At 40.4% G+C, this 23052-nt stretch overlaps 1 protein-coding gene across 5 annotated transcripts; it reads left to right on the forward strand.

The window, feature by feature from the left end:
• Window positions 1–1207: 1207 nt before the first annotated feature.
• Window positions 1208–22641, forward strand: STAMBPL1 (STAM binding protein like 1). 5 transcript variants are annotated; one of them, XM_058841343.1, is made up of 12 exons: window positions 1208–1525; window positions 9635–9773; window positions 11994–12188; window positions 13115–13332; window positions 14732–14807; window positions 16240–16335; window positions 16957–17311; window positions 17882–18006; window positions 18872–19009; window positions 19659–19771; window positions 21302–21401; window positions 22339–22641. In XM_058841343.1, exons 3-12 carry the CDS (start codon window positions 12105–12107, stop codon window positions 22393–22395), a joined length of 1362 nt encoding a protein of 453 aa, XP_058697326.1. In that variant the 5' UTR covers window positions 1208–1525; window positions 9635–9773; window positions 11994–12104; the 3' UTR covers window positions 22396–22641. The 5 variants fall into 5 exon arrangements, with proteins under 5 accessions (XP_058697326.1, XP_058697327.1, XP_058697324.1 ...); XM_058841344.1 differs by having other exon boundaries at window positions 12027–12188; XM_058841341.1 differs by lacking the exon at window positions 9635–9773.
• The last annotated feature ends 411 nt before the right edge of the window (window positions 22642–23052 follow it).

Consider the following 23052-nt stretch of genomic DNA (forward strand, 5'->3'; position numbering starts at 1 on the left):
TGATCAGAAATGCAGTCCTGGAATGCACAGGGTCTGGACAACAGGAATACCCATTCTTTACATTCCCCCTTGGAAAACCATTACTGTCCAGATAAGAATCCTTCCAGCACTGAAAGTGTCCCTTCCATGTGTGCTTCAGGATGGGATTAACTCAACAGTTCCACTGAAAACCTTCCATGGCATAGGCTGGAGCCTCTATCTCATAACTCTCTCAGCCAAATCCAAGATAACAAGGTAAGTGTTTGAACATACTGGATTTTTGTTGCTTGCCCAAATCAGTCCCTCCTGTTCTTAAAGTCAGGACCAAGATCTGCTGTCTCACTCCACAGCCATCAGCACCAGGAGCGGTACTTCAAGGCCGGGATGCCAGACCAGCCTCACACACAATGAAAGGAAGGAAGGAAAATGACATTACTGTTTGGGGGTGCCGGATGAGCTAAATACAAGTATCTCAGACCATGTCTAGACTTCCATGTCCAGGTTTGGGGTCCAGGAAAGGCATCAATATGATCAATACCTGCTGAGAAAGTTCAGCAGAACGACAACAAGAAGGTCAGCCAAACTTATCACAGAGTGAGTAACTGCTGCATTGGCTGAACATTCCCAGTAGAGATCTAGGCCAGCCCAGAGCACTGCCCGGCCTCCTCAGAAACCCAGGCTACCTCCTCTGCTTTAGAGGAAGGCCCTCCTGTCCAGCATGCCTCTTCCCAGGTTCCACAGCCCCACACTGACAACCACACCTCCAGTTTAATTTTCATCCTTTTCCTCCTTACCCACAACTTCGCTCGCAAGGGAGTTAACATTGTTTCCCCTCACTTAGCCCTTCCCAAATTTCAGGGGAGTCCAGGTGAGGTGTGCGTACCCTCCGGTACCCAAGCAGATAAGGACTGGCTTAAGGATGGCCGGGCTGACACCGGTTCCGCGGGAAGAGCGTAGGGGACGCTCGCAGGTGCTCACGGACCATGCTGTACCCCAGCACCGGCGTCCTGGCCCGCCGCCACCCGCGCACGGCACCCCCGGCTGTGCCCGGCCCGCGGTGGCGGTGGCGGAGCGGTGGCGGGGAGGCGGCGGTGGCGGTGGCAGTGGCGGTGGTGCTGGCAGTGTCGGTGGCGGTGGCGGTGGCGGGGCGGTGGCGGTGGCGGGGGTTCTGGCGGTGGCTGTGGTGCTGGCGGTGGCGGTGGTGCTGGTGGCGGGGCAGTGGCGGTGGTGCTGGCGGTGGCGGCCGGAGCCCGCAGCGCGGAGCGGGACGCGGGCACGCCGCTCTCTCTCCCAGCGCTGCGCAGGCTCCTCCCTTCGCCCGCACTGTGACACGGCCCGGCTGCGGCGGCGCACGGCGCTCGCTGCCCGCCGCCACCTGCCCGCCCGGGGCCGCTCCCGCCGCTCCGCGTCCCGGCGGGGCCAGGCGAGGCGAGACGGGAGGAGGAGGAGAGAGAGAGAGAGAGAAGCGGGAGGAGGCCCAGGCCGCCCCGGCGCTCCTGCCTCCCCCCGCCCCGCGCTTTGTCCGCTCGCACGGATGCGAGACCCGGTAAGCAGCATCGCCCTTCCCGCTGAGGGGAGCGCGGGGCCGGCCGGGCGCTGCCTGTCTCTCCTCCCGCTGCCCGGAGCCGGCGGCCCCGGCGGGCACAGCAGAAGGGGCCGGTGTCCTTTCCGGGGCCCGCGCCCTGGCAGCAGGGGCCGGCACCAGCCCCATCCGCTCCCCGGCCCCGGCCCCGCCCCGGCGGCAGGTGCGGCGACCCTTGGAGGCCTCGGAACAGCCTCCTCCGGGCAGGGCAGGGCGGAACGCGGAGCAGCGGGGGCTCGGGCCGGCTGAACCTGCTGACTCCACTGTCTGCACGCAAAGAGGTGGTGGCGGTGTGCTGGGCAGTTCGGAACGCTACCGTGTGCCAAATCAAACTGATAACAGTGCTCTGTCTTGACATGATTTCCATATATATGTGAAAGAGATCATCGGAACAGGAAGTGAAAGAATCTAAAACAGTAGAAATTGTGTCTACTGAGCATCTGTAGCTCTCTGATGAGCTTTTTCTGTTCACATACTTGGTTTTGTACCTGCCTGCTTTTGACCTCTGTAGGATCTCAGGTGTCCTTCTGAAGTGCACTGAGCAGTGTAACTCGCTCTTGCACATGCTGCCCTGTTTCAGAAGGATGCCATAAAAGTATCTTCTGGGGGAATTCCTTTTGGTCTGGAATTATTTGTATTTAATATGCGCATGGTTCTGAGTGATCTGAGAAGTCATGGGCAGGAAAACCCCCACCTTCTACTGAGAATGGGAAGTAGTGAGATTATGAGATCTTGAAGGCACCGTACTTCCCAGGATATTAATTCCCCAGGTAAAGACCGGCTTTGAGAAAGTTCTGTCTTCACAGAAGTGGGGCTTCTTCTTGTTGCAGGCTAAAGTGGATTACTATCCAAAAGTGTAGTTAGAATATATTGGTGACTTGCCTTAGACAACCAAGTCCTAGAAAATAGGATATAGACCCAGAACTTAATTGAATATTCCCAGGAGAATGGAGTCCAGGTTTGTCGTTGTGAGTTCTGCTCAGGCAGTATACTCTGAAACAGATGAGTTTTCTCATGTACTAAATGCATTACAGCTGGTATATTGCTTGTCTAAGTGCTAAATGTTTGGATAACTAAACCAAAGGCCAGTGTTGACAAGTCTGGAGTTTCATAGATCACAGGATACTGTAGGAATGCAGCAAGCATTCATCCCAAATTCTGTATAATTCCGTAGGTACCAGTTTCATACTTGGGGTTCTTTGTGTGTGTGTGCACAGTATTTTAAATGGCTTTAAGTGCAGGGGGTTATTTAGTAGCATTGTGTTTAAAAATTGTCTTGATCAATCCTGCAGTCATTTGTATTACTTGATACGGCTCTGCAGACACTGTGAAGGCATTTCTCATGTGGTTTTCTTTATGTGCATTAAAGGTTAGGCCTAGAGGCTTTTCCTGAAAGTTAATCACCAAGATCAGGAAGAGTATAGCTCAAGGTGAGGGATGTTGTAAAATCTTCAGCTGCTGAGGGAATGGCAAGGTGACTTGTGCACGAAGGCACTAAACAACTACTGCTTAAAACTAAGTATTTGATCTCTGTTTGCTGGACATGTATGAATAATGGTTTTTTTCTGGTTTTATCAGACTCCTGAAATTTTATTTCTGCACCAAAGGTTACACTTCTAATTTGTGTTCTGAAAATTAGTTTGCTGCCATGTAAAGGAAGTCTTTGTCTATAAAATTTTAATAAAATTAGAACATTCAGATTGTCATGCCGGGAAACATTTTCTGGTCATGCTTTCCATTATAAATAGAAGAATGAAAGAAAATGATCTTGCTTGTGCAGCTCCTGAACAGTCTGTGTGCAGTGGCTTAGTGCTGTTGTTGCAAAGAAAGTCTTATTATAAAAATCCATCCTTTTGAGTCTTGCCTGGCTGCTGGTGCCTCTCAGTAATGCTGTGAGTCAGGCAGCTCCTCAGACACAACCCGTTGCCTACCACTTCCTACTGGCAGCTCTGGATGAGTCACAGCTCAGCACACAACATACGGAATTGCGTTATGGAAGCTGTGGGCTCTCCACATAATCAACGTAGGAAGTATCTTCCTCTTTTAGCAGCTCTGAACCGCAGTCAAAAAGCCTTCAGAGACATCTATTGCTCTATGTTGATATGAAAAGGAGCTTGTATAGGCTGCAGAGATCAATGAGCTCATCCTGAGGGGAAAAGCAAATAATTTGAAAGGCTCGGAGGTAGACTGTGCATAACTTCACTGGGATGAAGAGCCTGTTGGCCTGCAAGGGTACAAAATGTTAACCAGAAATCACTGTGCTCAGCTTTGATATTCTGGATAATTCAGCTGACTGTCAAGCAGCCCTGTGAGCTGACTGTGTTACAGCCAGTGCTGCTATAAAACGTGTGCTTACCACGGTCAATCTTAGAAACTTAAGAGAAATTAAATATTGTAACTATCTAAGTAGAACAAGCAGTCTAAAGCTCACAGAATTCTTCTCATAGAGCCAAACATTCCTCTTGTTTTTCCTAGGCTTTTTTTTTTTGCTCATAGCATGTTACATCCTGAATCATCTAGAACAGGGGAGGAGGTCAAAGATTTCCCTTATGAATCAACTAACTGTGTTATTTTAATATAAGCATTGTACTGCAGAAACATGCCAGATTAAATGGTAGTTATTCATACTGATTGATCACACCTCATCCTGCAGGTAATATCACCATCCATTTCTTGCCTGACCTTTCCTTACTTAACCATTTGTGTACAAAACAGTCAGAATCCTTTAACCTAATGCCTCAATTAATTTTTTCTGGATTTGAGGCCAAAAAAAAAAAACAACAAAAAACAAGCTTCATTCTTTATAGGCACTTTAATAGTCTTCAAATAAACTGTGAATTTTTGTGGCAGAAATATCAAGTAAATTTGACTCTCTTAATAAGTGTCCTTATTAGATGCAATGGAGCCTCAAAGTGTTCTAAAATTAGGTAGGATATATTTTGCCAGAAAAAATAATTGCATTTTATAGGAAGAGCCAGAAGATTCTTAACCCCTCTAGCCTAGTGAGACCTTGCCCCTGAGAGAAATAGGGATACAGACAGAAAAAAATCTGTGAAATCTAAGGCTTTGCAAGGAATCATGCTTTCTTTGTTTCTCAGAAGTCTATGAAGTTGCAGGCCTCTGTGCTGATTTTAACCTCTCATTTGTTTCCCTTAGCAACACAGCTTCTTGTCTTCATGGTGGAAGTTAGTTTTATCAATGATGTAATGGATTGCAAGTATCCCTTATTTTTCAGTATTTCAGTTGAATAATCAAAGAACAAATTGTATAAAAACATCTCTTTCTTGTACTTCTGTCCTCTTCTGGGTTACTGTGCCCTGATGCAATTTTCTTGGGGGACTGTTGTGGATTTCCCAGAGGAAGAAATGGCACTGTTTTTCTACACCATGTCTCAAACATCCTTTTAGTGGGTCAGTGGAAAGATGCTGTTCTGTGTTGCATAAGTATATTTCACTGACTGCCTGCAAAAGCTTTTGCTTGTAATCCAAGATGTTCTACCATGGTGGATATTTATCCATTATGTTAAAAATACTGCTTTTCTGAAACTGAATGGTGCCACTAAAGAAAGGAGGGGGGAGGAGGGATTGTTCTTTGTTTTAACACAAGAATCCACAAGAGAAAGAACTGTCAGTTCGCCAAAGGAATGTTTGAATGTTCAATATTTCCAGTCCATTTTTCAGGACATTCTCTTAAAAGTCACTAATATTTTTGTAGACAGAGCATAATAATAAATCTGGTAGTGAGCCATCATCTGTGTGTACAGCTCAAACATGTTATGTTATAGCAGTACAACCATATTAGATGTTGATTTCAAAACAGCCTGCTTAAAAATGAATGGGAAAATAGTTGACAGAGGTGTCTTGTGTGCTTTGAAGCAAAAGGAAACAGAAGCCTATAGGTTCTACATTCACATATTCTAGGGAGTAAAATTCAGGTTCTTGCCATGTTGGACATTATCTGCATATTGGTTTATCAGAGTCTTAGCAGACCCAGTAGCAATCTAATTTTGTTAACAAAGCTTCTTGATGCAGTAATGTTTTTATCTGTGCCAAGAGGAATGCTGTCCTTAGAAAACAGGTAGTCAATGATATTCAAGTAACTACATTGACTAATTGCAGTAGTCCAGATATTTGCAGAACAATAATTCAAACTTCATTCTGAAGTGGGAAAACAGACCCTTGTGTCACCCATTCTTTTTTTAGATGAGAATAAAGCTCAGTTTTGTGCTGCAAGGTACAGCACTGAGTGGCCTAAGCATATAAGCAAGGCTTGGGTTTGGCAGACCTGTGCATGGAGGGTCCTCCCTGCCCATGATTCCTCCCTCTCAGCACCCAAGCAGGTGAAGGTGCTGCTGCCTGCCACTGGCACAGTTTGCAGAGAGGCTGCAGGCAGTGTGCTGGGACATGGGAGGCACTGGTCCTTCACCAGTGACAAAGAGGAAATGTTCCTGACACACTTCTAGGAGAGATGGTTGGATCCCTCAGCAGCTGCTTCTGGGAGTCAGTGGAGCTTTGGAGGAGGCCTTGGAACTACTGTTTAAATGGAGCTGTGAAGCTAAGGAGCAGTGCCAAAAAATGAACTGTTAGTGAGGTGGGCTTTTCTAGAGCTGAGCTCAGTAGTAGCTGTGAAGAGCAGCTTCTCCACTGAAAGGCACAGGGTTTTCAGGAACGGACTCCTCGCAGTGATTTCTTTCATTGAAAGGCCGTTCTGTTGAGTTTTGTTGGTTGGGTATTTCCTCTGCACAAGAGAATGATCTTGCCATGACATTCAGTGCTTTGTTGGCTTTTTTTCCAGAAGAGACAACTTACTATACTAGCTGAATCACTTGCTGTGATGATGAATGCTTGTTACAAAAAGCATGTTGACAGATGAACATGCTGTTTCTTTTTGGAGAGAACCAACAGAAAGCAGTTTGCTATTTAGGCTGGTATTTCGCATATTTATATATCAAACCTAAGTGTGTGTGTATAAATGATTATGTGCTGTGCCAATACATGGCTTCGCATTTCAAAAAGAGCTGAATGAGACAGGTGCCTGTATTTCTAACCTGTTTTTCACCAAATTCATTTGAACATCCACTTCCAAGTAAAGATTTTTAAGTATCTGCTTCATGGGTGACTTATTGGCATGAAATAGTCCTTTACCTTCATCTGGCAATTGCTGGTGTGACCTATTTAAAGTTTGCTAAGACAACTTAGTTCCATTTTGGGTAATTGAAAGGAGTTATTTGCACTTGCTAGTTTGGCTATTTTAATATGGACTGACCTCCTTATGGTTTGAGATGCATCTTTATTCTCAGATTCTGTAATCATCACACTTCCTAGTATAGTAACATGGTGTATGGCTGTGTTAACTTCTCATGGCAATATTAAAGTAAGCTTTTCCTTGCCACAGGATGGCTGCAGAACACTTCTCTCAAGAATAGTTTCAAAAAGTAGAACTATACCACATTTTACCTTCTGTATTAGCAAATGCTTCTAGATACACTTTAAGAATCCTAATCCCAATGGAATGAAATGAATTATTTTGGTGAGAACCTCATCTAGGCTTTACATTCCACAAAAATATCAAACTAAATGATTAATATTTATGGAATGATCCACTATTAAAAATATTCAGAGAATAAATCATTGCATAGGTTATTTTTGAATTAAGAAAGTGCTTTTGAAAATTTTTCCAGTGATCTCTTTAATGAAGATTTTTTCCTAAGACCAGTGGTCAAAATATTGATAAATGTTTGCTGACAGCAAAGTCAGCATTATGATTAATTCCCTTGAAATTTAAAAATATATTACAAAGAGGAAACTAATGTTACAAAGCGAAATCTATGTATTTCACTAATATGGATTGAAGTTACTCAGTTACTTGTTTAAAAATTAAAAAAGCTTGTTCGACTTTTTAAAACCTCTTCTGAAGAACTGAAGAGGTAATAGCGGCCTTCAGATGATGGTAAGGAGTTGAGATTCAGTGCTTGTCCTCTGCAGTCAGTTTCTGGGAGGTGGTGACACCCTGAGCTCCTCCTTGTGTCCTCTCCATGCGGCACAGCTCCCACTGGGGTGCCACTGTGAGCATCCTTGGGCAGAGCATGCTCCTGCTTGGTGGCCCTGGCTTGGCCAGGACCATCATCTCCCAGAGGCAGGGGATATCTGGGAAGGACAATTTGCAGTCTGTCCCAGCAGGGGATATCTGGGAAGGACAATTTGAGTCTGTCCCAGCAGGGGATATCTGGGAAGGACACTTTGGAGTCTGTCCCAGCAAGGCAGGAGACACGCTCTGTGTGCCCAGCTGTGCCCTGGCTGCACTGGAGGCATTGCAAGCACCAGCCATGCAACTCCAGCAGCACTGGAGCCAGCACAGCCTCGCTGTGCAGCCATGGGTGTCACCTCTCACTGTCACCCCACACTTCTGTAAATGGAAGGTCAGCAGGGCCATGCCTGCTGGGCTCTGAGCACAGGCAGGGTGCCTCGTGCAGGGTGCCACACGCAGCCAGCCTGGCGGCTGTGTGAAATGCCAGCGTGCAGCAAACCGTGAGGGTGCTGGAGAATTTGTGGTGAACTGTGATATTGCAGCTCTCAGAAGGGTTTGTCTGTGCATGCATTCCCCAGATCTCACACCACCTCTGTCTCATGAGCCAACTCCTGAGGTACTTGATATGATTCTATCTTCACGTACTGCTCTTGGCACATATTTTCACTTAAATTGCTCTCTCTGCTTTTCATTTCCCTCCATTTCATTTCATTTCATACTTGGTACAATGCTTGTTAGCCTGAACAGAAATAATAACTTTCAATGCCACTTAAAATGCTGATTTTCTCAGTTTGCTCTGTTTCCTGTGGCTGAAGGGCTTTGATTTAATGAATCTGGTTTTTCAAGGATTAATATCTATGATAATAAGATGGGACATATAGGAAAACAAATGCTTGTTGAGGATTTGGTAAGAAGTGCTATTTCCAATGAAATCAAGAAAGGTTTCTTAACCATTGAATAGATGTTAGATTATTATGGTCTGATAATGACTATCAGAAAACTCATAATTAGTAAAAAACTTAATTTGAATGCTAAATATCCTGGCATTTGTCCTCAAGAAAATATTATCTAAGTCCATCTAAGTTCATTGGAAGGCCTGAAATATTTTCTGCCTGAAAGCAGAAAAATGCATCTTTACTCTTAGAATTCTGATGACTTTAAAGTCTAATAGACTAAGACAGCTCCAAGCTAGCATTGGTATTTATCCCCTGTGATTGAAGTTGGAATGTAGTTCACTGTATTAGCATAAGTATTTTGTATATTTGAGTATAATTAGTTTCAGCTATACAGAGAGATTTGGTGTTTGAATTTATCTTTACTCTTTTAAAGCAAAATATAAGTTTATTTCCAGAAAACAGAGTCACTTGCCAGAACTGGGCAATTTTTGTAGGCACTGTACAAGCTCTTAGGGTGCCCTTTTAAAGCCAGCTCCTATCACTCTAGGACAGCACTGCCTCAGAAAGTGACAAATCTGTGCTTTGCTGCCTTCATGGTTCTGCCTGCTCCTTTGCATTTTGATTTTGAGAAGGAAGTAAAAGTCCATTTAATTTTGATTTGGATTAGCTCCAACTTGCCTTGAAGTCATTGGAGCCAACAAAGTGAGAGTACAAAGAAGGATGGTGAGGGTGAGGGGAGCCCCTTGGCTGTGTGGTGCCCTCTGAGCAGCTGAAGGTGACTGTGAAGCTGTGCCATCAGGAACATTATGCACAGAGGCGTTCCAGGCAGCTGGCACACACGCCTCTGGTTGTGTTTTTAGTAAAGCTTAACGTTCTGCATTTTAATAATTCATAATTCTGCCAGTGGGTCCACGTGTTAAGGATAATATATTGGAGTGCAGTCATAAGTCAGCCCACATTCTTTATAGCATTTCTGTTTTCTTAAGTTACACTGCCACCTGTAATAGTGAATATATTTGAGTCTTATATGACATTTTTGTAAAAGGGATACAAATTCATCTTAGTATTTCTTCTTTATTTACAGTGTCTCGTTTTTAGTGTGTTCCTGAAACTAAATTTAAAAAAAACCAGTTTCTTCCTTTATTTGCAGGCATTCTTCTGCTAAGCTCTTGCACTGTGGCACATCTTATGTTTTTTGCAGAGCTTCTTCATCCTTTCCAGGCTCTGACACGATTTTGAGGAAGTGTGAATTTCTGCTATTACCAGATGTCTCCTCTTTAAACTACCTGGTATTACACTTTAAAAAATCATTGTAACTAATGCTTCTTTAGGCTAAAAGTTCACTGAATTATGTTTATAACGTTATTATTCTTAGAGCCAGTCAAGTTGAGAAATATTTGGAAGTAAAGGGGTCCACAATGTCTTCCTGTGGCATTTCCAAAGAGATTCTGACTGGGGAATACTATAGGCTTCTTTAAAGACCTCTTAGGGAGTGCTGGCCCCAAAAAACCAAACCAAACCCCTAATTAGTGGCTCTTGTGTTTGCCACTTGCTGCAGTTTTTTGCTCTTGCCTACCAGCCAGATTGAAAGGTCTCCAAGGAGTAGTGACAGTTGAAATAAGCATTTGATCCATATTCCATGTCTGCAGTGGGAAACATCTCACAAGCATTGTCCTAAATGTCCATTCCCCCTCTAGGCTTTGCAGAAGGACTGTTAAGGGAGAAAGCCTTGAAAAGCAGAATGAAAAACTGCTACAGAAGAGCTTTCTTGCCAGAAGCTGCAAAATGAAATAAGAAATTGGAGAGAAATGCATTTCTGCACCTTTACTTTTGAACAAATTTATTTTTATATACATGAGTGACTAGAACATTTTGCAGTTTGTTGTACTTGGATGCATACTTTACACTAAATCCATTCTTCCATTCAAGTAATTTAGCTGCCCCAGATGCTTCTAGGGGAAATAAAATAAAAAGTGATGGATAAGTGAATGGATAAATGCTTTTTAGGTCCTTTTTTGTTTAGTTTTTGGTTTTTGTTCCTCAGTTCCACAAAGCATATGAATGCAGAGTCTCTCATTGAAGATTTTATTTCTGCTTGGAATCTGGGCTGCAGGGCCAGAAGTCTGACACAAACTGTGCAAACTGGCCGAGCTTTTAACTCTCTCCTTCCACATCTACAGTGCTTCAGTGGAGAAGGGTTTCAGGTGGAACAAGCCCTAAAGCAGAATGTTTCTTGGAGTAGGCTAAAGCAAAAATATTTCATTATTGTTGTCCCATGGGGCCTTTCTACAGTTTGTGAATAGGCAGTGAATAGGCTCTCCTGCCAAGCTGATCATTTACACCAGAGCTCCATGCACATAAAATTAAATTGTTTAGATAACTGGTTCTTTTAGCACTGCAACCACAACTAAGGTTGTTTTCTCAGATGTATAAGCCTTGCTCATTTTTTTTGTTTTTGGTAACAAATTGTGCAAGCAGTTTGAATACTTTCATTAGCAAAAATTCTTGAATTTGAATTGTACTAATGGTTCAAATTAAGGACTGATCTAATAGATAGTATTGCTTTTTGGATGAAAAATGAGGAAGACACAAACACAAAAATCAATACTTGAGAAATACAGCCATCTAAAAACACATTAGGGTTTTCTTTAACCCAGAGTCCTCTGGCCTCTAGAGAGAGATGTGCTGAGAAAATATCTTTGCTGAAAGCACTCTATGCTTTTACAAAAGCATAAGCATGTTTATTGCAACATATAAAGAGCCTTCGACATGCAGGATCAAATCTGTTTAGATTGAGCACACCAAAGTGAAAAAACACATTAAAAATGTGAAACTTAATGTAATTTAAGTATTTCATTCCTCTCTCAGAGTTAGGTTTTCTGGTTTTGATTTAAGTTTCCTTTTATTGTTTTTTTTTTTTTTATGACCACAACATCTACATTTTTGTCTTCACTTGTTCAAAGCTGTGCAAGGAGGAATTTTTATCAGTTGACTCAGAGTTCATTGTATTTTGAGTTTTGAGCTGTGCAGGTGGAACACATGGTATTTGAAGTATTTTTTCTGCTTTATATTACTGATACAAGTTTATGTGTAAATTTTTATTTCCCATTATAAGTTTAGCAGAAAATAAAGATACCAAGTTCATACTTTCTATAAATATGTTTGTCCCAACATATGCTCAAGGAAGCACAGGTTCTGTGATCAGTCCTCAAACTTTTGTGTTTTTTACTTAATACTTGAAAGTTAGGGGGTTTTTAAGTTGCTATAAAAATTGCAAAAATAATTTATTGTCTTCAATTCCACTGAATTAACCTTAGTACAAGTCAGCTAGTCCACAACTGAGCTGTAAGCCTTTATGCATTCCCAATTTAAATTCTAGAGACCTGCTAAGTTTTAAATTATTATGAAATGTGTAAGTACTGTGCCACCAAAGTAATGAGTGGGTGCTGGCATGCAAAGTTACGTGACATTTGAATATATTTCTAATCTGAATGACTTATTTTTTCCAGCACATGACCACAATCAACGTATCTATATTCCAGTTTCCCTTGGGCTATTAAACCCTGAGACAACTGGTGGCAAATACTGAGCTCAGGATTGATCCTGCCCTTTTCAGTCAGATGGAGACTTTGGAAGAAAAGAGCAATCTCCTTGGTTTGCAGGCAGACAGCAGCATGGAGCAACCATTCACTGTCAGCTCACTGGTATGTATTACAAAGAAATGCTTCAGTGGCCAAACAACTTCTCTTTCAATTAGGAAACATTTCAGGAGAGCTGTTCAGCAGTGGTGGCTCTCAGCTCCATGGGTCTCCTCCTGCATGCTGCCACGTTCCTCCTGTGTTCTGCCTGATGGTTTTGTTGGAATTTATTATATATCTGTATGTGTGATTTATGGGGTCTCAGCAGTCAGGTTTTCAAGAAGTTGAAATGAGCATTTTGAATAGAAGGAGTAAAAAATTTCATCAAAGTAAGAGGAAACAACTTGCAGTCGACATTTATTTATTTATTTATTTATTTATTTATTTATTTATTTATTAGCAGGAAGGTAATGACCATAATAATCAGCTATGGTACTTCTTCAGTAATTTCTTCTGACTTCTTAGTCTTCAACTGTTTCATTTAAAACTGGAAATGAAGATTTGAAATTAACTGTTGTCTGACCAGAGGAGCTTATTGCTCTTTGTTTCCTGAACTATTTCTAGCAGTCAAATGCTATACATCATATAATAGGAGTCTGAGTATTCAGGACATCCATCAAATTATTTCAGTAATTTAAGACAGAGCCTTGTAGAATTCATGTGTGGAAGCTTTTAAAGAAGACACACTTTATATTGCCTTTGGTAATTTCTACATCAATTTACTTTTTTTGTTTTCCCTACAGTTATTTCCCTAATTTTATCCTTTTTTGTTGTTGTTTTTGGAGGGAATAAGATCACTTTTCTTTTTGATCACAATTTACTTGCAATTGAGAAATATGTTGGAATGTTTCAACCGTGGCTGGAGGTGAGGAAACCAATGCCTATTTTCAGAAAAAAACTAGCTGAAGATTTCACTTGAGCTTCCTGACTGAGACCACTTACTGAAAGTGAAACAGAATATTCTCTTTGCTAATCAGACTGCTCTTTTTCAGAAAAAGCTGGTAGCTATTCCTGACCACACAGACATCTCTGTGACCCCAGAGGAGAGAGTACGTGCCTTAAGCAAGCTTGGCAGCAATATCACAATCAATGAGGACATCACTCCACGGCGTTACTTCAGATCTGGAGTAGAGATGGAGCGAATGGCCTCGGTGTACATGGAGGAGGGAAACCTGGAGAACGCGTTTGTGTTTTATAATAAGTTCATAACGTAAGAAACCACTTGTAACTAAAACAGCTTATAATTCCGAGTAAACTGAAATGGAGAGCTGTACTGAGAACCCCTTTAGATAAGGAGAAACTTGTTTAATGTCTTCTTGCAGAACCCTTTTGTTCTCTGGGGATCTTTAACACTGAGCATGGGCTTTGTTAAAATTTCCTCTCACCTTTTCATATGGTTGTCCTATCCATGTCCAAACTGCCAGGCATTAATTAACCTAACATACAGAGGTTTGAGTTTACTCTGCAGGGCCATACCATGAGCACTGCTGCCCCCAGATTATTCTTTACATGCCAGCATGTTGGTTAAATAGAATTTTTTACTTTAAAAGCAATATTTAAATAAGATTTCTGAGCCTTTAGTTATGTCCTATGAGCATTTGCTGATCTTAAGGATGGTAATATTGTACAACACTTAAAAAGAATGAGAAAAATGTTTTCTTTTTTCCTTTTTTTTCCCTCAAAAGGATTAAGTATAATTTATTGTTTCTTACAGGAATAAATGCAATATCTACAATATATGTTCATTGTATGATTATTCTCACTACAAAAGAACAAATCTGGCCGGCTTTCCTTATAACTCTCAGAATAGACAGATGAAAAATATATCATGGCAGATTTAAACTTTTAACCTAGCTAGTTTTGCTGTAGGATTGATTGGTTGGTTTTATTACTTCTGAAAGATTGTTTTTCTTTTTAATGTGCATATTTTAAAATTTTTATAAAGGAGACATTCTTCCTCCCTCCTTATTTTCCTCATACTCTGAAAACTAGATCAAACCTTTCTTAGCCCACCTGTTTTTTAAATCTATCTATCTCTATAAAAAGAGGGTCTGGAGGTGAATATTGTGCAAATTGCTGAAAGAATGATAGCAGCTGTGCTTTACAAACTCTTTGCAGCTGAGTGTTGCCATAATTTAGCTGTTGGGTAGGTTACTCATTCTGCAGTTAGCTGTGCAGCTTGGTCTGGTAAAAATACCTGCTTTAATGATAGTCATTGCTGCATTCTTGTCTTCCAGTCAGCATTTTGGCTAAGAACAGGTAAGAGAGTAGTAATAGCATTTATTAACACTGACTAGAGTGGAGGGTGTTTTTGAGTGATATTTTTAGATGCTGGCTGATAGTTAGCCCTTTTTTTTAAACCTAATCCAGTACTAATGGAAACCAAAATCTATCAGATGTGGAAAATAATCTCCTATCTTTATTCTGTGTGTCCCATACACGTCCATACCATACTGTGTTAGTTTAAACATGTGTGTAGAACCCTGCTCCAAGTCATCTGGAATTCAGTGTTTAACAGTTATGTGAAACTGATTTTTCTGCCAACATGAAAGCTATTATGGATATTCCTCTGACTACTAAGGCAAACACATGCGTGTTTAATTTTCTAGGTTGTTTGTAGAAAAGCTGCCCAGTCACCGAGACTATCACCAATGTGCAGTACCAGAAAAACAAGATATTATTAAGGTAAGGTTATGGTTTCCTGGTCTTTATGAAATGTTTTGCTCAGAACCTCTGTTTTTCCCAGCACATATAGGCCATAGCTTCTTTTTCCCCAGAGCACCCATAGCAGCCATCACAGCTTCAAATTCTGATACTTTTCTCCACTATTCATACGTGTTTTATTTTGGAAATTAAATTATTTACCTAAAATGTGAATGAGGATGGTCTCTGAGTGAGTTGGTAAGTTGTTGGGAACTCAGGTACATCTACATCTGAAAGTTTGCATATTAAAAATTAACATGTTAACAGTACTTAGTTTGATTCTGGTTCCAATTATGTGGATGGATAATGGTCCAAACCAACTATTGCAAACAGAAGGAGAAATGTGTGGCATTGCTGATGCCTGTGCAGTATTTGCTTACTCTGCCAAATAAGTGTATTTTTTCTTTCTTTATTACCAAATATGTATTTACTTAGTTTTTACCAGATTTTTTCCCCTCCATTTCTATACAAAATAGTTTTACTTTTGTTTTTTTCCCTGCTAGAAAATAAATCCTAAATAAATTTTATGTATAGTCTTACACTGAACTTAAAACAGCTGGAACTGCCTAGTGAGAATTGCTAGTAGGACCATGAGTTTCCCTTGCTCCACGCCCTCATTTTCTCTTGCTTTCCCTACTGTTAAACTGGATATTTTGCTCAAAACCAAAACACTTCATGCCAAAGTCCCGACTATGGTCCACAATATAGGAGAACATCCCTACCGAGAAAGGGCATCAAACATTGCTTTCTCCTATGGCACTCAGTAGGATTAAGCACATGGTCTCTTTCTCCCCCTTGTCTACAGACTCTGAATTATTTTGTAGCAGCCTTCACATGAGTAAAAAGAATTGGGTATTTGTTTTGTTTTATAAGAAATGTTGTTTTGCCAGGTCTGTTACAGAAAGCTACAGGTATAACTATCTCTTCAAAAAAAATTATTTTTTTTCCCCCCCCCACTTGGAAATGGGCATATTCAGACATATTTCTGACTGGGAAGTTCCAGAGAAAAAAGCAAAGATCCTACCTGAAACTCTCTAAGTTTGTCTTAGCGCTTCTTTACAAATTACACCTACAACAAAAACGTTAGTCATCACACACCTATTAAACAAGACAGAGAAAACAGACTCCTCGTAAAAGGACTAATCTTTCCTTGAGATAAGAAGTAGCCACATCACACGTTTCACTAATATAAATCAATATTTTTATTGAAACCAATGTACTATAAAAGTTTCATATACTGATGATTTAGTGTGTATTTAATATTTTGCTTTTTTTTCCTGTGAGAAGAGCAGGTTGTTTTTCCTGTTTTGTATTTTTTAAAAATCTGTGTTACAGCTGAGTTTGTTTTCCAGGTGGCTCTTTTAAAAAGTGAAAAATAAATTTACGTATCTTTTTTCTCCATCCCACCTCAAAGAAATTGAAGGAGGTTGCATTTCCACGGACAGATGAACTGAAAAGAGATCTTTTAAAAAAATATAACTTAGAATATCAAGAATACATGCAGCACAAAGTAAGTTTTATATGATTATTAATGTTGACATAAATATTCTTCTGTCATATAAAACTTAAAAATTAAGCAATAAAATGCCACCTTTAGAGGAACTGAATAATTTCCTGAGCTGCTTAGGAGTGACTTTTCATTTCTTCTTTAGAATCAGCTGGTCATTTAAAAATAATTAATGCAAGCATGTTCTAGGAAATACATTTGCTGCCATATTTACTTAATACTTGTCTACAAAGATCCAAATAATTTTTTTGTATGCTCTCATTCTTCTGTGTAAAGAAAATTAAATTGATATTTGTGTCAGTAAGTGGAAAAGGTCCCTCGCCTCCAAATGTTCTTCAATTTGAATTGAGATTGAAATCACTGTAAATAGGATCTATAGCTAAAATCTTGTCTTGGAAAAAGCATCTGAGAAACATCATTGTTCTGTCCATCAATACTGTATTTTCCATCCTACTTTTGGGGATACAGTTGTATTTTCCTGTTCAGTACACCAGGTTCCAAAAGAGTTCATTTTTAATGACAAGGTTTTATGGTTTTATTGAACTGTTAGACTGCTCCTGTCCTTCCATTTTTCCATAGCATTTTTGGTGTTCTGAGAACGTCGCTGTGTTGTGTATGTTTCAGAACAAATGTAAAACTGAATTTCTGAAGAAATTAGAGCACCAAAAGCTAATAGAGGCAGAGAAGAAACGAATCGCGCATATGCGGCAGCAGCAGCTCGAATCCGAGCAGTTCCAATTCTTTGAGGATCAACTTAAGAAGCAAGAGCTAGCTCGAGATCAGAAAATCAAAGAGAGTGTGGTAATGTCTGAACAGATAGATGGAAGTATGCTGTCTTGTATTTCTGTACCGGAGAACAGTTCCTTATCTGCGGCGCTGCTGGAGAAAAAAGAGAGGAGCGGCACCTCTGGCTGTGCTGGACACTCACCGCCCGTAGAACGGGTCCTAAAGCCAGCAGCTACTCTAAGTGCTGTTCAGAGTAAGTGCAGACATTTCTTTTTTTCTCTATTTTATTTTATCTACCTGCATATGTCTTTGTTCACTGTGAGGGTGTCCATACTGAAATAACCATGAGCAGGTTTGTGCAAACGCAGCAGTTCCTTATCGTTCCTTCATTTTAAGAGGGAGAGTTGCACAGTTTCTCATTTTCCAGTTGAGTACCAATGGATGGATGTAGAGATTGAGATTTATTGTTCCTGTGAAATGAAGTCTGCATCTTGCCATGGACTTCAAGGGAACAGACACAGAACCTGTAGTGGTTCCCCCTGGAAAGCCCTGGCTTGGGAGATGGTCCCAGCTCATTGTCACCTCAAGGGCAGGCTAGTGAGTGTATCTTGTGGGCTGGTGACTTCAATTTAGAAGTGCTTGTGCTGTAGATTTACTCTCATTAGAAGCCTATGATGTGGTAAGTACAATTCTTCCACTTGTAGTAATATTGTATAATATACTGTGTATATTTTCTTATTTTAGGGATCTTCATTGTGTTAGCTGTAAATGCCTTTTTATCTCTCTTTCTCTCTTTTTTTCTTTTTTTTTTATTCTTGGTTAGCTCAATTGGCCGAAGCACTCAGAGGTGTCATTTTGCCCAGGGATCTCTGTTACAAATTTCTGCTGCTGGCAGAGGCAAATACAGTAAGAGGAATAGAGACATGTGGAATACTCTGTGGAAAACTGGTACAGTTTAACCCTCACATTTGTATGGGGAAGACATACTTGATAGTGCTGTATTATCCTGTGATGTATTGATTTTGGAGCAAAAGCGGATATAAATGGTTAGCCTTCCATATAATGAACTTCATATTATAACCTGAGTGCTCACCTCAGCACTATGGGCTTGCTTTACTGGGGAAACATCTGCTCAAAGTACACTGCTATTGTTATAAAGCTTAGCAAGTTTTTCAGCATGCTGTACAATACAGGCTTTTTCGAGTACTTTCTCTTGCATTCATCTAAGGTAAGTGAGGTTTAGTTACAGGACAATGAAATATAAAGACTGCCAGAATCCACTGTAGTCATCAAATTAATAATGGCACAACAAAACAGAAATCCCCCCCATCAAGCTGTAGAACATTTGATTTTCAGGCAGTTTTTTTTTCCTTTAACCTAGATAACACTTAATGTCCTTTGAGAGCAGGGAAAGATGTCATGGCTGATGCTGACACAAAGAATTTTAAAGATGATCCCAAGTGTATTTGAAGTGCACGAAGAGAAAAAATAGCAGTATTAGTCTTGTTCCAAGACTAATGGCATTTCAGCATGCCAGGGCAGTCTTGTCACACTGATTTTTGAGAGCATTTCAATACAGCAATCCTGTGTTGTGATTAATAGTACCCTGTATGTTTTTATGATAAAATGCTAAGGCATATTTTTAGGTACAGTATGTTGGTAGAGCTGCACTGGAATCAGTGGTGCTGGAATCAGTGGAGCTGTACTTTTTAGCTGTACAGTTTTAGCTGATAGGCTGACATATTTCAGATTTTGATTTGGCATTTATACCTTAGTTAGTCTGTTCCACCTTAAGTCAATGCTTGTTTTGCAGACTCATAATGAATTTACTATTACACATGTAATAGTGCCAAAGCAAACTGCAGGACCAGACTACTGTGACATGGAGAACGTGGAGGAATTGTTTGGTATTCAGGATCAGTATGATCTCCTCACTTTGGGTTGGATCCATGTACGTATGACTCATAGATTCTGATTTTCCTATATTGGCTCTACATACTGTATGGGGGAAAAAAAAGAAACTAAAGAAACAATACAGAGTAATACAGATTTGCTTACTTAATTCAAATTGTGGTGATCTAAATAAGCACTCATGTTTTCCACAGAGAACTCCTTAATGCAGTTGAGGCATCCTGTTGACACAATGGGCTTGCTTTTGCTGGTGCAACTTTTTTTTGGTGTTTATTTAGGGGTATTTTATTACTTTCTAATGCTATATTCAAAAAACAGAGAGGGGAGTCCTGTGTTGTTTAAACTTAATATTATTTTTTATCATAGGGATTTTGGACAATTAAGTCATTTCCATTTGTCTTGTGCTCCTTCATTCCACCTTTTCCCCCCATGATCAGCAAATTTCTTGTATATCTGATTGAACATGCCTCCATGAATCTCATCCTGAAAAGCCTTCTTTTCTCCAGGCTGAACAAGACAGAACAATGTAGAATCTGGGCTAAGATGAACTTTAGAAACCAGCCTGGGGAAGTACTGATGCTTTCACTTGTAACTTGTTCACTTGTAAATTAGTTTTCCTTCTCAAATATATGTTGACCTTTATCAGAAGAAATATTTCATGATGTTGAGCTTTCCCTTTCTTTTTGTAGACACATCCAACACAAACTGCATTCTTATCCAGTGTTGATCTTCATACTCATTGTTCTTATCAGCTAATGTTGCCAGAGGCCATTGCAATTGTTTGTTCACCAAAGCATAATGAGTAAGTTCTGATGTTTTAAGTAATATTTCAGTATTTCTCTCTGCTTCTTGTCATAAAATTTGATCACATGCAAAGGGTTCATGTCAACTCAGATGAATGGCATGAACATTATGTTGTGACTTTGTTTTCTATAAGTTGCCTAGACTTGCAGTTCAGTCAGTCTCTATGCACAGCATTGTTTCTGGCTTCTCTCTCCTCCTCCCTTCACAGACCCTGGTTTTCAATATTATTTTTTTTGTATATTCCGCCCAACAAAGTAATAATTACAGGAGCTGTTCTTCTGAAGTACTCTTTGCCCATGCCTTACCACACATCTATCTTCATTCTGTCTGCTTAAGAATGTGGAGGGAGGTTAAGTTTATTTCTCTAGAAAGATACGAAAATTGCAGTTTGCAAAGCAGAATGGTAAAAATCACTTTTTTGACAATAAGGATCTGTTCTAGTATTTCATACATGACAAACTGCATATCTCCAAAAAACTAGAATAGTGCAAATATTAATGTGAAGGTTTGTAATGGAACAGGTTTCCCAGAGATATCATGAAGTCTGCATCCTTGGAGATATGCAAAACCTGACTGGACATGGTCCTGGAAACCTGCTCAGGGTGATTCTGCCTGAGCAGGGGGATTGGACCAGACAGTCTTCAGAAGCTCCTTCCAACCTCAACTAGTCTGTGATTCTCCTTTGGTGTGCCTGGCATTTCAGGGTGCTAGGGCTAAACTCCACCGTTTAGGGTGGGTGTGTATTTCCTCAGCCTTTCCTTCTGGCCTTCTGCCTCAGTAGATGTGAGTCCTGTCCTGGATGCCTGACTTCCTAAATGGGCCTCTCAGCTAGCAGAGCTGTGAACACAGATTGAGAGGCAAGGACACAAGCACTAGGCTTTCTAACCCTGAGCAAGCCTGCACACCTTTGCAAACTTCTGCTCTTACAAACCTCTCTCACAGTTGATGCTGAGACCCTGTAACCAGCCCTAACCCATAACATTTATGTTGTCAGGCACTGCCCTGTAGTTAATAGGTATCAATCTTTACAGAAGGATGGCTTTGTAATGTTTTATTCAATACTTAAAGAGTTGTAGCAGTGCATTTTCTAATGCTTTGTATTATGTGATTACCTAAAAGACTGGGGAGGATGTATTCCTACTAATCATTTACACAGCTGGTTTAAAGGCTGTTGTCTTTTAAATTGCCTTGGATGAATGGCAGTCCAGAACACTTAAGTTTCTGGTTTGCATCTGTTCCTGTGTGAACCAGCCTTATCCCTCAGTGGCCTAACCTGCCTAACAAGAACAGCACCACTACTGTAATCCTTTTTATCCCCTTCCCCTCATCATTTCTTCCTTTACAGGAATACAACTCCCCTTGATTTAAAATACCTTTAAAAGTCCAACTTAGCTGGGGCTCCTGTGTATTGGAGGTCACCAAGCACCTTTCAGTGGTCCTTCTTTTAAGCTAAGCAATTTGTATGTGAAACCTTGGATGTGTACTATGAGAGCAGTGTGTAACAGGAGCGTCATGTTCTGCTTTTCAGCACTGGCATCTTCAGACTTACTAATGCTGGCATGCTGGAAGTTTCTGCTTGTAGAAAGAAGGGATTCCATCCACATACAAAGGACCCTAGGTTATTCAATGTAAGTATATAATTCAACACAGTTTTTACTATTCAAACTCCTGACCATGGTTCTGCTGCAAACAGAAACTTGAGATTAGATTTCTTAATAATTTGCCCCGTTTTATTAGCTCATACCTTAGTTCACTGACCAAGGTAGGCATCAGGAGACTACTTAAGCAGTCTTTAGCAGCCATGAGGTGAGTGTTACAAGCTGCCATTCAAATGGTGGTTAACCAGAGGTAGTTACTATGAGTCACCACCCTTATTTCCTTTCAGAAGGAGCAAGACCCACATTTTCAAATGGGAGTTGTTACTCTTGAGCTCTTCAGTTTTTAAGCAATGAATCAGTTAATCTCTCCAATTTTAATGTCCCATCAAGACATCACAGCTGCTTAAAAGTGAAGCTATAAGTAGGTTAAGCCCTGTTTCCTTCACTGCCAAAAGTTTGCCCTGGCTTCTCTAAGCATTTCTCTGTAGTGCTATATATTTTGATGTTTTAATAGCATAATGGTGTATGTATGGTTGAGCAGTACAGTCAGTCAGAACTGTCTTCCAACCAACATTTCTGTTAAGAGTCTTTGCCTTTGAATAATTATGGGTTTGGGTTTTTTCAGTGGGGTTCACTTCTAATACAGAAGCATCTCCTATAGCTTAAAATAAAATGATTGAATACAGAGAAGTCATGCTGAGGGACATTGAAAATTCTGTGTTGTCAGGTTCTCTGAATGTTAGCATTAGTCCTCAAAAAGAAGGAGAGGTTGGAGTTCTTTGTTTTGTTCTGTTCTTTCATCATTGAGTGTAGGGATAATGAGAAGGTAGTCCAGCATTGAAAACAGTTAAGATTTTTTGTTCCAGGTAGGCTCTTTTCAGTGGTCTTTTACAGATGTAGTTCATGGATGAAATTAGTGGGTATTTTACTGAGATTTCTGAGAGTAATGGGTTGACTCCTTCTGCAGCCATGTACCCATGTGGTTGGAAAAGACATAAAGATAATTGTGCTGGATCTGAGGTGATACGGATGAACCACATCAATGTTACTCTACAAAAGGCCAAAACAGAAAACTGGATTCCTGTTTTTTCCTACATTTTCAGAAATTACTTTTATATTTATACATTTTAGATTGAATGGTTTGATATTTATTGCTCTAGCCTGTTTTGGAGTTATTTTGTTGCTCTGTCAAGATGGAGTTCAGTGGCATTAACCCTGAATCTGTAATCAAATCTCACCCATAAAACAACAATAAAATGAACTTCAAACTACAGTAGCTGTGTTGAAATAAGTAATGTTTCTTTTGTCACTTGTTTGCATTAGTTACCTTCTGAAAACTAGATATTTTTAACAGTGGTTGGCTTTTTGTGTCTTCCAGCTACGTACATCTCTTACAGCTTCGGTAAATTTAAATTGTATGTAGTAGCGGCAAATCCATCAGTTTTTCTGATTTTTTTTTTTCATCCTTTTCTCCAGTCCAACTTCTATAGCTCAAGTTTCAGCTATTAAGCAGAAAATACTTAGAAATACCCAAATACTTTACCTGAGAGCTGATCCTCACCATTTTGGGATAGCAGGGATGCAACAGAGTCCCTTGGAGAACTGTGTCTTCTCCAGCAACCTACCAGAAGAGACTTTAAATTGAAAGACATTTCTTATTCTGAAAAGTATTCCCTGGATC

The sequence above is a fragment of the Poecile atricapillus genome, chromosome 6 (assembly GCF_030490865.1).
Source record: "Poecile atricapillus isolate bPoeAtr1 chromosome 6, bPoeAtr1.hap1, whole genome shotgun sequence".
Taxonomy (NCBI): domain Eukaryota; kingdom Metazoa; phylum Chordata; class Aves; order Passeriformes; family Paridae; genus Poecile; species Poecile atricapillus.

Bases quoted from the DNA above. Each gene is read 5' to 3' on its own strand.
- STAMBPL1 (XM_058841343.1), top strand. From the start codon at position 12,105: ATGGAGACTTTGGAAGAAAAGAGCAATCTCCTTGGTTTGCAGGCAGAC. The intron at 12,189-13,114 runs GTATGTATTACA...GCTCTTTTTCAG, and splicing joins CATTCACTGTCAGCTCACTG to AAAAAGCTGGTAGCTATTCC. The intron at 19,010-19,658 runs GTACGTATGACT...TTCTTTTTGTAG, and splicing joins TCACTTTGGGTTGGATCCAT to ACACATCCAACACAAACTGC.